General features: G+C 40.8%; 1 protein-coding gene across 1 annotated transcript in view; it reads right to left on the reverse strand.

Moving 5' to 3' along the window:
• LMNB1 (lamin B1) overlaps positions 1–16,586 on the reverse strand; it is a 60,175-nt gene that overhangs the window by 24,560 nt on the left and 19,029 nt on the right. The window contains exons 2-5 of the mRNA XM_002744642.5: positions 10,142–10,298; positions 9,388–9,513; positions 2,917–3,087; positions 1,404–1,529 (exon numbers count right to left, since the gene is read on the reverse strand). Coding sequence (XP_002744688.2) covers positions 1,404–1,529; positions 2,917–3,087; positions 9,388–9,513; positions 10,142–10,298 — 580 coding nt within the window. The remainder of the gene's footprint in view (positions 1–1,403; positions 1,530–2,916; positions 3,088–9,387; positions 9,514–10,141; positions 10,299–16,586) is intronic.

A 16,586-nucleotide genomic window follows, 5' to 3' on the forward strand; every position in this document is an offset into this window, starting at 1 on the left:
CCTCAGCAGGCAGATACCCAATCTGCCAGTGTCTTGATCTTGCACTTCCCAGCCTCTGAAACAGAAATAATTTCCAACGTTTCTGTTGCTTATAAGCTAGCAACTCAATAGCAGTTTGTTATAGCAGCCCAAAAGGACTAAGACAGATAGTGCAATGAAAAAAGATTATCTGTTAAATTTCTAAAAGTAAATCTTCTTTGAAGAGAATGAGGTATAAAAGAAAAACCGGGAACCAGTAGAGAAACCCATTTATCAGTCTGCAGCCTCTGGGCAAGTCATCGAACTCATCTAGATCTGTGGTTATACAGAATGAATTCAGAGGTGCTTCCAGCTCTACTGTTACAAGAAAATCTTCAAAACACTATCAGCACAAAATAGGTTTAAAATAATTTAAAAATTTGTGTTGTAAGTAACAAAGCACATGATAGGCAATGTAAGAGCTCCTATGTTAAATTCTTTTTTAACACCCCATTTTATGTGACTCATTTTCTGCTTTACTTAAAAGTTCCTGCAATAAATGTCATCAGTTTTATAATTAGAAACATATTTTACTAAAAATAATAAAGAGAAAAAGAAAGGAAGAAAAGCATCATCAAGAGTAAAGTAAAGTTTATTCTTATGTGGAAAATTCAGAACAAGATTTCCTCCTTTGAGGAAAACAGAAGCTGAAGTTATTTCCAAAATCATTAAGGAGACACATAAATTGCTAAATCACTCTGAATGCAATATATGAAGTATATGTACACTTTGTGTCCACACTGACATCACCCTAGGCTGAAAATGATCTGAAGTAGTGCAGCACCTGAAGCCCACCATCATGCCCTGGTAGGTAGCCAGTCAACACAGCCAGCAATAATGTCATTTGTCACTTAGGCGTACCAACAAATTAATGAGTCCCTAAATTCTTATCGGAATATGCAAATTAAGGCTACTTCCCTGGATCCTAATTATTATATACTTTAAGCATTAAAGAACTTGTCTGGAAACACAAAGCATTCTTCACCACCCACAAAGAAATTTTTGCATGTTTTTCTTCATTTTGGTTTTCAAATGATATAAAAAAGGAATGTGTTGAGAATAACTCTGTAGAGACGAGGCTATTAGAGAAGTCAAAAGACGTAGGTCCTAGGGTAAGTCCAGCGAATAAACTAGCAGGCTGCTTTCTCAAGGGCAAGTCCCTTAGCTCTGTGTAATCTACTAATTAGGAATAATAGTATCTGCTCAAAGAATGTTTATGCAATGCAAAATGAACTAATCTAGAAAAGTACTATGCAGACCAAAGCACAGGATAACATCATCCTGTGACAAACAGAGGGAGGAGGGACATCAGGCAAAGCAAAGCAGGTAGGTGCCCATGGTGAAGGTGGCCTTCAAGTCTAACTTCTTACAGAATGTTTACTTACCTCTTTCTGTAGATTAGAAAGCTGAGATGAAAGGCTCTCAATTCTCATGCGGCTTTCCATCAGTTCTTCCCTGGCACTGTTGACAGTAGAAGTATTCATCTCTGATGACAGCCTGGCATTCTCAAGCTAAAACAAGAAGCAAACCATAGTCAGTCTTATCTAGAGAACTGAAACAAACAAGGAAGCATGATTCACCTCAAGGTATTTCAAACCTAAGTCCTGCTGGTAACTGGTTGAAGAAACACAGGAAAAGCATCATGAAATTTGCTGACATGGTGTGAATGACCATAATTCTGTGTGACTTTTAGACTCATTTCCTAAATAATGAGTTTTAAGAATGGTAACATATCTAGACCTTTACCCGAAGTTTATTACTTCAATATTTCATCTATTAAACCTTTAATGTCTAAGAGAACACTGATAAGGAGATTGGGTAGTAGGAACTTGATTTGGTGATGTTTGTAAGAAAGCAAACATCATATATCCCTAACCCACCAAATTCAATACAGAATATAAAGCAACAAGCAGAAAACACTAGTTTATAGATTAGTTCAAACCAGATAGAAATATTTCCTTTCAGAGGCAAAAAAAATAGCTCCTCGAGTAAAATACAAATCCCGTAACACTACTGTGTATGTGTGTCTCAGGCACATGGTCCTGTGACTCCTCCCTGGCTCCCTTTGACGCCACAGTGTAACTGATCCTTACTTTAGTTCATTCACTGTCTAGCTCAATGCGTAATATTGGATAAATGTTATTCAACTGAAGTTACTGTTTATAATAAGATCTTTCACTAATTACCACTTCATAGAATAGGTAAGAAGCAACATGAACAGTTTAAGGCCATGCAATGAAAATTTTTAACAACTCTGACTCTAATATTCTAAGTCAACCTCAAAAAAATCTTTTTAATCAAATCATATAACATTTAAAACAAGGTAAAGTCATTTACCAGGAAAGCCTGTATTCGTTGGTGATTTTTATGAATTCTTGCATCATGCTAACGTAAGTGGGAAGTTTCTACAATTTTTTTTTCAGTGAATAATAGTGACAAAAGAATACCAGAAAGTTTTCATTTGGCCCTTGTACAAAAAACCCCAATGTGTAGTAGTCACAATCTGTGCACAGTGATGATGTGAAAGTGAGATCTAATGCAGCTGGACATTCATTTACTACAGAACGGATGTAGATGTCGGCATGTCAGTACTTGTTATTGGAAGATAGATATTTCACATGGCTTGGGTTCAGCTCTGGTGTAATACGAATGATCAATAGGACGAAAAGACAACTCCTTACCTCCAATAAAATTGGAACAACCCTACATTTTTCCAGTAATTTTTAGTAACATTTAGTTTATATGCACTTTAAAAAAAATCAGTTTTCTATATATTTCATGGAGGCTAGTGGAATCATTTTTAAAAAGAACAAGATAAACATCAAGCCATGTTCTTCACGGGATCTGTGAAGTAATGATTTTAAGAGTTCAAAAGAATCTTCTGAAGAGAGAGCTCACTTTGGCATGGTAAGTCTGCTCCAGCTCTTCCTTATACAGCCTCACTTGGGCGTCATGTTGCTCTCTCATCTCATGAAGGGCTTGAGCCAGCTTGTACTCGTACTCAATCTGACGCCCAGAATCCACCTCTACCAAGCGCGTTTCATGTTTCCTTCTGGTCTCATTAATCTCCTGGGGAAAAAAGAAATAAAAAACATAAAGCCAGGTTACTTACTGTGGCTGCACTGGTACAGATCTGAGTGACATCACAACCATCTGAAGTTTCACACACAAACCTCCGCCTGTTTGTCCTAAAGCAGTCATGTGAATAAACACTTTTTTGCCTCTTAGTTTTCAGTTGAGAAGATTTTTGAAATGAAACTAATGACAGAAGTCGTAGCATCTCAAGCCCTAGAAATTTTCTATTCCTTTTCAGGAGCATAGCTATTTATTTTTCTGAAGCCGAGGAAAGGCCTGGATGACCTACTAAACTACCATGCAATCAGGGGTTTAGACAGTAAACTATACTAAACACTAAGCAAAAATTATTTTTCTAAATTGTTTCATTGATAATCCCTCTTTAAAAAAAAAACAAAGCACATGGAAAGGTAAACTTACCAGTCATGATAAATTTAAGTAAAAATTTATGTGTAATGAAACTTTCCTTTTTCTTTCTTTGAGATGGAGTCTCACTCTGTCACTCACCCAGGCTGGAGTGCAAGGGCTTGATCTCAGCTCACTGCAACCTCCACCTCCCAGGTTCAAGCAATTCTCCTGTCTCAGCCTCCCTAGTAGCTGGGATTATAAGCACACACCACCATGCCTGGCTAATTTTTGTATTTTTAGTAGAGATGGGAGTTCCCCATCTTGGCCAGACTGGTCGCAAACTCCTAACTGCAGGTGATCCACCTGCCTTGGCCTCCCAAAGTGCTGGGATTACATGTGTGAGCCACCACACCCAGCCATAAAACTATTTTCTTAGACATGATAATAGGCAGAACAAGCTAATTTATATGATTTCGTTTAAAAGCTGGTATTAAACTATTATGTACATGGTATCAAGTGATACAGGATCTGATTAACAATATAAGTTGACTAACTCAAATATACATATGAAAAATTTACTACTAAAGAGTAGAAGTATCCCATAGTTTTGGGGTTTCATTTTTTTTTTTAAAGATGGGGTTTCACTATGATGGCCAGGCTGGTCTTGAACTCCTGACCTCAGGTGATCCACCCACCTCAGCCTCCCAATGTGCTAGGATTACAGGCGTGAGCCACCACGCACAGCCTCATTTTTTTTTTAAACCAGTTTTTAGCTGGTGTTCATGAATAACAGTGAGTACCTAGAACTGTGCCACTAATTAAAGGAAATCCTAAGAAGGTGCATTTCTTTACAGAGCTGTGTCATGCCACCCTTTGGGCCCTCTGCTGGAAAAGTAGAATCAAATCTCAAATAATGCTGGTCTTGAACTCCAGTCTTTTAATTGTATCTTCTAGTATTATAGAAATAGGACACTACTGTATCATACCTGTGTGAATGTAAAATATCTTGTACCTGCTTTATGATACGTAGTAGTGACTATGTTTTATCAGAGCTGTTTTCAGTGATGTTATTCTAGAATGTTTTCCTTCTAGATGATGATTCAGAAGCTAATTTTAAAAAATGGTGCCAGGTACCACAACAGTAACAGAACTTTGCAATTTTCTGGGGTTTTGTTTTTTACCTTCCCCCCCCTTTTTTAAAATGGAGTGTGCTGGATGTCCCTATAATTTTGTTCAGATGACTGCAGAACCTGGAAAAGCTGTTGCTGCTATTGATGCATAACATACTGCTATTATTGTTTTTTACATATATATGCATATATTTAATTTGAACTTCTGGAAACAGGTGTGCTGTCGACTTTGGAAAAAGTATCCCAGTTTACTGTGTTGAGTTGGCATTGTACAGAAATTAATAGCCATATTGGTCTAGAAACGTTAAACTTTATTTTTTTCCATTTGTACAGGGGTAACACATTGTATTAAATATTTAAGGTCTTATCTACACGGGTCTGATTACAGAAAGTAATAAAGTATTCTCTAAATTAAAAAGAAAAAAGAAAAAGTAGTTGTCATGATCCTTTACTCTGTTTTAAGGAACTATCTAAATACCATTAGAATGGAAGGCGGAGCACAGTGGCTCACACCTATAATCCTAGCACTTTGGGAGGCTGAAACAGGCAGATCACCCGAGAGCAGGAGTTCAAGACCAGCCTGGCCAACGTGGTGAAACCCCATCTCCACTAAAAAACAAAAATTAGCCAGGCATAATGGCAACTGTCTGCAATCCCAGCTACTGGGAAGGCTGAGACAGAAGAATTGCTTGAACCTGGGATGCAGTGAGCCAAGATCATGCCACTGCACTCCAGCCTGGACAGCTGAGTGACACTCAATCACAAAAAAAAAAAAAGAAAAAAGAAAAGAAAAGGGAAAAAAAAAATTAGAATGGCAATATCTAAAAAAGCCACAAGAGGGAAGTAGAACCCACCAAAGTTGCTGTTTGTGTATATTAGTGCATGTATTTTCCTGTGCATTTCTTCATCTTTCTCTTGGCCACTGCACAGGAGCATGAACTTGACAAAAATCAGAAAACCGAGTTTAAATTACAGTTCTGCTATCACCCTCCCAGAAATCACATCTATTTCATGAAGCAAATAATACCTAAATCATAAAAACAATGAAAAGAGCAACTACTAACGGTTTGCCCTTCCTTCATCTACCTCCTCCTTCCTCTTTTTCCTCCTTCCTTTTTCCCCCGAACTGTTCATAATAAGGAAGTTAGATATTATTACTGAACATATACCTCGATGTAAAAAAAAAAAAAAAATAGGCCAGCATAGTGGTTCACACCTGTAATCCCAGCACTTTGGGAGGCTGAGGCAGGTGGATCACTTGAGGCCAGGAGCTTGAGACCAGCCTGGCCAACATGGTGAGACTTACGAAAAAAATAACAACAACAACAACAAAAAATTAGCCAGTTGTGAGAGTGTGCATCTGTAATCCCAGCTATTTAATTGAGAAGCTGAGGCACAAGAATCGCTTGAACCCAGGAGGCACAGGTTGCAGTGAGCCAAGATCATAACACTGTACTCCAGCCTAGGCAACAGAGTGAGACTCTGTATCTTAAAAAAAAAAAAAAATTAATTCTTTTTTTTTTTGAGACAGAGTTTTGCTCTTGTTACCCAGGCTGGAGTGCAATGGTGCGATCTCGGCTCACCGCAACCTCTGCCTCCTGGGTTCAAGCAATTCTCCTGCCTCAGCCTCCCGAGTAGCTGGGACTATAGGCGCGCACCACCATGCCCTGCTAATTTTTGTATTTTCAGTAGAGACGGGGTTTCACCTTGTTGACCAGGATGGTCTCGATCTCTTGACCTCGTGATCCACCCACCTCGGCCTCCCAAAGTGCTGGGATTATAGGAGTGAGCCACTGCGTCTGGCCGCTGATTTTTATTTTTATTTTATTTTATTTTTTAAGTAAAACAGGCCGGGAGTGGTGGCTCACGCCTAAATCCGAGCACTCTGGGAGGCCGAGGCGAAAGGATCACTTGAGTTTAGAAATTTGAGACCAGACTGGCCAAAACGGTGAAACCCTGTCTCTACTATAAATACAAAACTTAGCTGGGTGGTGGTGCATGCCTATAGTTCCAGCTACCCCGGAGGCTGAGGCAGGAGAATCGCTTGAACCCAGGAGGTGAAGGTTGCAGTAAGCCAAGATGGTACCACTACACTCCAGTCTGGGCAACAGAGTAGGACTCTGTCTCCAAAAACAGTAAAAAAGAAATATTAAGAGGAATAACTTAAAATCCATTCTAAAAAAGGCAAAAGCCAAAAATTCAAAGATGGGACATAAACACTCTAAAATAAATAAATATATACACACACACATACACGTATATATACGTATACGTATATACACAGATTTTTTTGAGACGGAGTCTCACTCTGTCACCAGGCTGGAGTGCGGTGGCGAGATCTCGGCTCATTGCAACCTCCGCCTCCCGGGTTCAAGCAATTCTCCTGCCTCAGCCTCTAAAAATATTAAATGACTTTTTACTGATGTCATTTTTTTATGTAGAACCAGTGACCTGGCCGGGCACGGTGGCTCACGCCTGTAATCCCAGCACTTTGGGAGGCTGAGGCGGGTGGATCACGAGGTCAGGAGTTCGAGACCCGCCTGACCAACATGGTGAAATCTTGTCTCTATTAAAAAAAATCTTGTCTCTAATAAAAATTAGCTGGGCATGGTGGCACACGCCTGTAATCCCAGCTACTCAGGAGGCTGAGGCAGGAGAATTGCCTGAACCTGGGAGGTGGAGGTGGCAGTGAGCCAAGATTGTGCCACTGCACTCTTGCCTGGGCCACAGAGTGAGACTTCATCTCAAAATAAAAAAAGAAAAAGAACCAGTGACCTTACAAACAAAAAAATACCCTACTCCTGGTTCTCTACACACATCAGAAATAAGTCATGATAAATCACAATTTTTACAAAACAATACAGAAATATAAGTCAACGTCATATAAAACTATCTGGTTTGGCCGGGCATGGTGGCTCACACCTGTAATCCCAGCACTTTGGGAGGCCAAGGTGGGCAGATCACCAGAGGTCGACAGTTCGAGGCCAGCCTGTCCAGCATAGTGAAACCCCGTCTCTACTAAAAATACAAAAATTAGCCAGCATAGTGGCAGCCCCCTATAATCCCAGCTACTTGGGAAGCTAAGGCAGGAGAATCTCTTGAACCTGGGAGGTGGAGATTGCAGTGAGCCAAGATCCTGCCATTGCACTCCAGCCTGTGCAACAGAGTGAGATTTTGTTTAAAAAAAAAATCTGCTTTAACAAAGCAACACTTAGTAACAATTACATGACAGTTTGCAAAAAAAAAAAAAAAAAACTGTTTTAACAAAGTAACACTTATTAACAATTATATACAGTTTGCAAAGAGCTTTCACACACAGTATTTCACTTTGATATTCACCACTCCTTGAAGAAAAAAACAGCAGTATCAGTATGTCATTTTAAAGAAGAAACTGACACTAAGAGTTGTCCAAGATCTGACTGCTTGTCTGGTGCACCTTGCACTAATACCTATTTTGTTTAGACTGCCATTAAAAAAAAATCAGATTTCTATTGTTTTTCCTCCAACTAAAAAAATAATTTTTTAACTGCTACAATGAATTCCTACTTTTAAATTATTGTTAGTCACTGTTTTCAAAATTACACTGCTTCTACAAACATTAAGCCTAGCACATTAAGAGCATGTTCTCCCCCATGGGTTGATTCCAACCCTCTCCAATTTTCATGAAATATACATTCCCTTTTCTTCAATTTTATTACTTCCTTTGTTCAACAACAGTTTTGCCCCTACCCCTTGACCACAGCAGTTAAGGCCTGTAAGTGATATTTTAAGATTTACACGAGTGGGCCGGGCACAGTGGCTCACACCTATAATCCCAGCACTTTGGGAGGCAAAGGCAGGTGGATCACGAGGTCAGGAGATCAAGATCATCCTGGCTAACATGGTGAAACCCCATTACTAAAACTACAAAAAATAAGCCAGACATGGTGGCACGCACCTGTAGTCCCAGCTACTCAGGAGGCTGAGGCAAGAGAATCACTTGAACCCAGGAAGGGGAGGTTGAGATGAACTGAGATTGTGCCACTGTACTCCAGCCTGGGCGACAGAGCAAGACTCTGTCTTAAGGAAAAAAAAAAGACTTACACATATACCTATAAATGCTGTGAGTAGCCAGATCTCCAGATGTGAGCCATAGGAGAAGGCAAAAGTGACGGTATATAACTTCTGTGATTAGGTTACAGAAGACAATGTGGCTTCTGCCTTGGTAGCTGGTATCGTATGTTCTCGTTCATTCTCTCTCTCTATCTCTCTGTCATCACTGACTTTTAGCAGGGCCATATCATGAGCAGCCCTATGGAGAAGACCATGAGGTGAGGAACCGACACTTCCAGCCCTACAAATGAGCTCAGATGCCATTTCTCCAGCCCAGGTTAAAAGCAACCTCATGGGACCCAAAAACAGAACCACCCAGTTTAGCAGCTCTGATTCCTGACCTTCGGGAACTGAGAAATGAATACAAGTCCGTGGTTTCAGGTTGATGAACTTTGGAAGTAATTTGTTAGGCAGAAATAGATAACTAATGCCTAAACATATTGACAGTAATTAGCTGCTGTGACCAAGCCTTTATAGGTAAGATGAAGTGAAATCATATCTGTTTACAACAACAGCTTGAGTTCTCAAATGCAGTCCCTTAGGAGCAGTAGCTTGAATCATCTACTGCAAAATTTCTCCCTATCCCCAAACCTTATTATTTATTTATTTAATATAATTTTGTGGTAAAGAAATCATAAATAAAATATAATTATATGTAGAGCTATGACAAAGTCATTCTAGAACTCCCTCCATTCCTTTACAAAGTAAAATTATACATAGTTACCTCTTCATACATGTTTTTGCGAAACTCCAAGTCCTCAGTAAGGCTCTGACAACGATTCTCCAAATCCACTTTAAGTAAAGTTTCATCTGCTAACTGTTTTTTGGCAGCAGCTAAGGAGGCTTCCAACTATTACAAGGAAAAAGAATTGTTATAAAAATTACACAGCAATCATTTAATAATGAATTTAAGATACCTATGAATGAAATCAACTGTTACAATTCCTATACATTTATCAAAGTATAATTACTTCATTTTAACATTTATCACAGAACTGGGTGTCCATTTGCTGGTCTCACCCACAGAGTATCATACCAAATCAGCCATCAAACTGGTAACTGGCAACAGGGAACAGAACAGAGATGTTACGACTCACTCACGTTTCAAAAATCAAACTAGTTATTTTAGCTAACCACTTTCATTTTTTCCTGTGTGCAGAGCAGCATCATGACGTCGCTTTTCTTACTTATTTCCTAACAAAATAGGCTTTGAGAGAAGAGACAGAATAAGTGTGCGTACAACAGGGAAGAAGGGGAGCCACAAGATCTGTACAATCCAGATATAATACCTGGGAGGTGATGATGTTTTGCATGTTACCTACACCTCAACACTTTTCTTCAAGTGAGTCACCAAAAAATATATTTTTAAAACTTCAAAAATAAAATAAATTTTAAAATTTAAATAAATAAAACTATGGCTTAAGGCAGATGAGGCAATTAGTCTACCATACATGGCTCAAGAGTAGGATTGACCTTACCTGGGCAATCTGATCCTTCAGATCCTCCAAATCTCCCTCTAAACTCTTTTTGTCACCAAGTGCAGTAGCAAGAGCTGCATCTTTAGAATTCAGTGCTGCTTCATATTCTCGAAGCTTAATCTGGGTGCCATTAAGATCAGATTCTTTCTTAGCATAGCTGGAAAAGATTTAAAAGGCATAAGACATCAAATCATACTCCTGACTTGAGGCCTTCTCCCTCTCTGCGGAAGGGACAAACAGAAGAAGTAAGTAGTTTAAATAAAGGCTGCCATCATCTACCAAAATTAAAGAAGCAATTCACAAGCATTGGATCTAGAGTTTTTGTTGGCTAACATTCTCTTTCAATGTCACATGACTACTAATGACTATGGGTCAAAGATGGCCATATAAAGACCAATATACCAGAATCCTACTTGTCCCTGAGGGGGATCACATGTCCCCTTTGTTCTATAAGGAGGCACACTAATACAGGATATTTTTGAAGAAATGAAAATTCATTATTTTCTAAATACAATGCATAGTATAAGCCAAAATGTACAGGAACTGTAAGTCAGGATATCATGCTAGGTGCAGTGGCTTACATCTGTAATCACAACATTTTGGGAGGCCAACAGGGGAGGACCGCTTTAGACCAGAAATTCAAGACTAGCCTAGGCAACATAGCAAGACACCATCTCTACCAATGAAAGAAAGAAAGAAAGGGGGGGGAGGGAGAGGGAGAGGGAGGAAGGAAGGGAGGGAGAAAAGAAAAAGGAAGGGAAGGGAAGGGGACAGGGGAGGAAAGGGGAGGGGACAGGAGAGGGAAGAGGGGAAAAGGGAGGGGGAGGGGAGGGGGAGGAGGGGAAAAGGGAGGAGGAGGGGAGGGGGAGGAGGGGAAATGGGAGGGGGAGGGGAGGGGGAGGAGGAGAGGGGAGGGGGAGGAGGAGAGGGGAGGGGAGGGGAGGCGAGGGGAGGCGAGGGGAGGCGAGGGGAGGCGAGAGGAGGCGAAGGAAAAAGGAAAGGAAAGGAAAAGAGGTCCCGGCACAGTGGCTCACGCCTGTAATCCCAGCACTTTGGGAGGCCGAGGAGGGTGGATCACGAAGTCAAGAGATTGAGACCATCCTGGTCAACATGGTGAAACCCCGTCTCTACTGAAAATACAACAAATTAGCTGGGCATGGTGGCGCGTGCCTATAATCCCAGCTACTCAGGAGGCTGAGGCAGGAGAATTGCCTGAACCCAGGAGGCGGAGGTTGCGGTGGGCCGAGATCACTCCATTGCACTCCAGCCTGGGTAACAAGAGCGAAACTCCATCTCAAAAAAAAAAAAAAGAAAAGAAAAAAGGGCCCAGCATGGTGGCACACACCTGTAGTCCCAGCTACTCAGGAGGCTCAGGCAGGGGCATTGCTTGAACCCAGGAGGTAGAGGCTGCAGTGAGCCATGATTGCACAACTGTACTGCAGCCTGGAAAGAAAAGAAAAAGAAAAAGAAAAAGAAAAAGAAAAGAAAAGAAAAGAAGAGGGGAGGGGAAATTAATAAGAACTAACTGACCACAACTTTGCAAGTACTTCCCATTTTGTTACACAGAGGTAACTTCAGATTTCTCTAATAAGTAACCGTCTCCTAATACTTTGCATAAAAATTATTTCAGTTTATACAGCTAACTACCAAAAAACTGAGGTTCAGGGCCCGGTGCAGTGGCTCACGCATGTAAACCAGCACTTTGGAAGGCCAAGGCAGGCAGATCACTTGAGGTCAGGAGTTCAAGACCAGCCTTGCCAATATGGTGAAACCTCGTCTCTGCCAAAAAATACAAAATCTTAAGCCAGGCATTGGTGGCACATGCCTATAGACCCAGCTACTCGGGAGGCTCAGGAAGGGGAACTGAGTGAACCCGAGAGGCAGAGGTTGCAGTGAGCCAAGATAGTACCACTGCACTCCATCCAGCCTGGGAGCCTGGGTGCCTGGGTGACAGTGAGACCTTGTCTCAAAAAAAAAAAAAAACACAAGCTGATGTTCAAATTGAAGTTTCTTTTTCTCTAAATATCACCTATTTTTTATTTTTTGAGACAGCATCTCACTCTGTCACCCAGGCTGGAGTATAGTGGGGTTATCATGGCTCACTGCCACCTCCGCCTCCTGGGTTCAAGTGATTCACATGCCCCAGCTTCCAGAGGAACTGGGATTACATGTGTGCATTACTAGGTCCAGCTAAATTTCTGTATTTGTAGTAGAGATGGGGTTTGCCTATGTTGGCCAGGCTGGTCTCGAACCCCTGGCCTCAAATGATCTGCCCACCTAAGCTTCCCAAAGTGCTGGGATTACAGGCATGAGCCACCACACCCAGCCTCTAAATATCACTTTTTATTAAATGGAGTTCTATATATAAAATTAAAGTTCCTTTGGATGTATTTAACCCAATAATTATATTTTAATGGGCAGTATTTTTCTTACCCAAATAATTATTAACATTAGTTACACAAAAAAATGCCTTAAAAACATCAAAATTATGGCCAGGCTCATGCCTGTAATCCCAATACTTTGAGAGGCCACGGTAAGTGGATCTCCTGAGGTCAGGAGTTTGAAACCAGCCTGGCCAAAATGGTGAAACCCCATCTCTACAAAAAATACAAAAATTAGCCAGGTGTGGTGGCATGCACCTGTAATCCCAGCTACTTGGGAGGCTGAGGCAAAAGAATCACTTGAACCTGGAAGGTGGAGGTTGCAGTAAGCCGAGATCAAACCACTGCAATCCATCCTGGGTGACAGAGTGAGACTCTGTCTCAAAATAACAATAATAATATCAAAATTATCAATACCTGTTCTTAAAACTGCTATTGTATTTTTCTTGGAGAAATAGGATTTTAAAAATAAACTAAAAAAAACACTACTGTAGAAAAGTACTTCTACTCATGTTTGTGGACTGGCTAAAGGAGGAATCTTTAGTTAATAAAAGTTCCAAAATAATCTTGTAATATTAAAATAAAGTGAAGAAATAAACTGGCCAAATGATGATCACATATGAAAAGATTTAATAGTGTTCACTTTTTACTCATCAGAAAAGCTCAGCAGTCATGTCACATGCTTAAATCTCATGCTTTAAAACACCACGAGATGGCAGGCTTTAACTGAAGACGTCCAGAAGAGGAAAACATGAACTGTTTAAAAAAAAAGAAAAGAATCCCATACCAATATAATTTACAGCCAAAATGCCTAGTTCACACAAGTGCTGGGTGTCTCCACAGGAATAGAATTGACACTTGTTAAGAAACCTCTATTGTATCCCACTATAAAATGACCAGAGGGGCTAGGATACATATCATAATACACTGACTGAAAATAAAACTATCTTTATTTTCATTTATTTATTAATAAATTTGGTTCGAGATGGAGTTTCGCTCTTGTTGCCCAGGCTGGAGTGCAATGGCTCGAACTCAGCTCACCGTAACCTCCACCTCCTGGGTTCAAGTGATTCTCCTGCCTCAGCCTCCTGAGTAATTGGGACTATCGGCATGTGCCACCACACCTGGCTAATTTTGAATTTTTAGTAGAGATAGGGTTTCTCCATGTTGGTCAGGCTGGCCTCAAACTCCTAGCCTTGAAATCCTGACCTTGAACTCCTGACCTCAGGTGATCCACCTGCCTCAGCCTCCCAAAGTGCTGGTATTACAGGTGTGAGCCACCACACTCAGCCTAAAACCATATTTTAAATGCAATATTACACAGTACTTACAAAAGCTACTTTCAAAATTAATTACTTAACAATTAAGAACATTAAATTTTAAAGCTCAGGTCATAATGTGGTATTTTTCAGTGTAATGCAGTCTCATGACAGAAGAAAGACCTGTGCTTTCCAGGGACCAAAATGGTACAGCAAGAATGATACCTCATAAAACAGCATGTCTATTTTCTAAGTTACTGTATGCTGCAACCTGTAAAATTGGCATATTTTATGCAGTATTGTTCTTGTTTATTTGACTTCACAGATGTAATAGGTAATACATGTAAATAGCTCAAAACTCAGAATGTCATGCTACCAAGTGAAAGATACTGTGCAACATCTTGTGGAGTGTAGAAAATACAAGAAGCCAAAAAATTAATCTAAGGCAGTACACCCAGATGACTAGAATATGGTGATTTCTTCAGTAAAAATAAAAACCAAAAAAGTTAAGGAGGATGGGGGATGAAGAGAGTATTTATTTGTGGTACCCTGAGGGCCACCCAATGACACCAGTGGAAATTTTATAGGAACTTTAATTTCAATCACGACTAATGCTTCTACTGTTCATTTTATGTCAAGTTCTTAGTTACGTAAAACAGTTGTTCTATGAAAATATAAATTGTTCTGTTATAAATATTTCTTGGCTCACATCTATAATCCTAGCACTTTGGGAGGGGAGACCAGCCTGGGCAACATGGTGAAACTCCATCTGTACCAAAAACACAAAAAATTAGCCAGATGTGGTAGTGCATGCCTATAGTCCCAGCTGCTAGAGGGGCTGAGACAGGAGAATCACTTGACCCCAGGAGGTCAAGGATGCACTCCATCCTGGTTGACAGAGTGAGACCCTACCTCCAAATACAAATATATATATATATATGATGTATATAATATGTATATAAAGTGAGTACCTATCTCCAAATATATATATAGAGAGAGAGATATTAAGAAATACATATGCGCCGGGCGTGGTGGCCCACGCCAGTAATCCTAGCACTTTGGGAGGCCGAGGTGGGTGGATCACCTGAGGTCAGAAGTTCAAGACCACCCTGGCCACATGGTGAAACCCCATCTTCAAAAAAAAAAAAAGAAATATACATATATTTCTTAAAGCTGTAACTTTGACATTACTGGAAAAATTAGGCAGATACAAATCAGAAGTTCAAAATGTGCTTAAAATTGCAAAGAAATGCTAACCTTTCACATCCAGGTTCAAAAGAAAAGAACAAACTCTTATTTGCTTACTTTAAAAAATGTATTTGGCTTTTTCCCCCTCTACTCAGAGAAGTAGATAAATAGGCTCCCAGAGAGCCTTAACGACAGGTTTTAAAAACACATGTAAATGGTCAGAAAGTTTTTTTTTTTTTTTTGAGACGGAGTTTTGCTCTGGTTACCCAGGCTGTAGTGGTGGGATCTCGGCTCACTGTAACCTCCACCTCCTGGGTTCAGGCAATTCTCCTGCCTCAGCCTCCTGAATAGCTGGGATTATAGGCACACGCCACCATGCCCAGTTAATTTTTTGTATTTTTAGTAGAGATGGGGTTTCACCATGTTGACCAGGATGGTCTCGATCTCTTGACCTCGTGATCCACCTGCCTCAGCCTCCCAAAGTGCTGGGATTACAGGCTTGAGCCACCGCGCCTGGCCCAGAAAGTTCTAGCAATCCAGAAAAATGAAAAGACACTCTCTCCAAAAGAAATAATAATCATTGGCCTGGTGCAGTGGCTCACGCTTGTAATCCCAGCACTTTGGGAGGCCGAGGTGGGTGGATCACAAGGTCAAGAGATCGAGACCAACCTGGTCTACATGGTGAAACCCCGTCTCTACTAAAAATACAAAAAAAATTAGCTGGGCATGGTGGTGCGTGCCTGTAATCCCAGCTACTCAGGAGCATTGCCTGAACCCAGGAGGCCAAGGTTGCGGTGAGCCGAGATTGCGCCATTGCACTCCAGCCTGGGTAATGAGAGCGAAACTCCTCTCAAAAGAAAAAAGAAAGAAAGAAAGAAAAGAAAAAATAATCATTTCTTGGGCTTAATGTTTCTTTTTTTTCCCCAGCCAGGCGCCTGAAATCCCAGCACTTTGGGAGGCCGAGGCGGATGGATCACAATGTCAGGATATCTAGTCCATCTTTGGCCAACATAGTGAAACCACGTCTCTATTAAACATACAAACAGTAGCCAGGCGTGGGGGCTCACGCCTGTAATCCCAGAACTTTGGGAGGCTAAAGTGGGCAGATCACAAGGTCAGGAGTTAGAGACCAGCCTGGCCAACATGGTGAAACCTCATCTCTACCAAAAATACAAAAATTCGCTGGGCATGGTGGCAGGCACCTGTAGTCCAGCTACTCAGGAGGCTGTGAGGCAGGAGAATCACTTGAACCCAGGAGGCTGAGGCTGTGGTGAGCTGAGATCACGCCATTGCGCTGCAGCCTGGGCAACAGAGCAAGACTCAGCCTCAAAAAAAAAGTAGTTGTGGTAGTACAATCCAATTGGTTAACACTTTCTGAATTGCTCCTAAACACCTTCACCACCATCAATACTACATACTCTGCTGCTTTTAATCATACTGGTTTTACGCCATACCACCAATTTGGCCCTGAATTGTTTTAAGATCATTTCCAACCCTGGATTCTGCACTGAACTTGGCTCTGGAACTCAGTGTCTGAACTTTACTTGGCCTCTGCATTAGTCCTTCTGTGAGGATGACTCTGTCTCCCACTCCTTGAGTGTCCTTCATTTGTCTAGG

The sequence above is a fragment of the Callithrix jacchus genome, chromosome 2, assembly GCF_049354715.1.
Source record: "Callithrix jacchus isolate 240 chromosome 2, calJac240_pri, whole genome shotgun sequence".
NCBI lineage: Eukaryota > Metazoa > Chordata > Mammalia > Primates > Cebidae > Callithrix > Callithrix jacchus.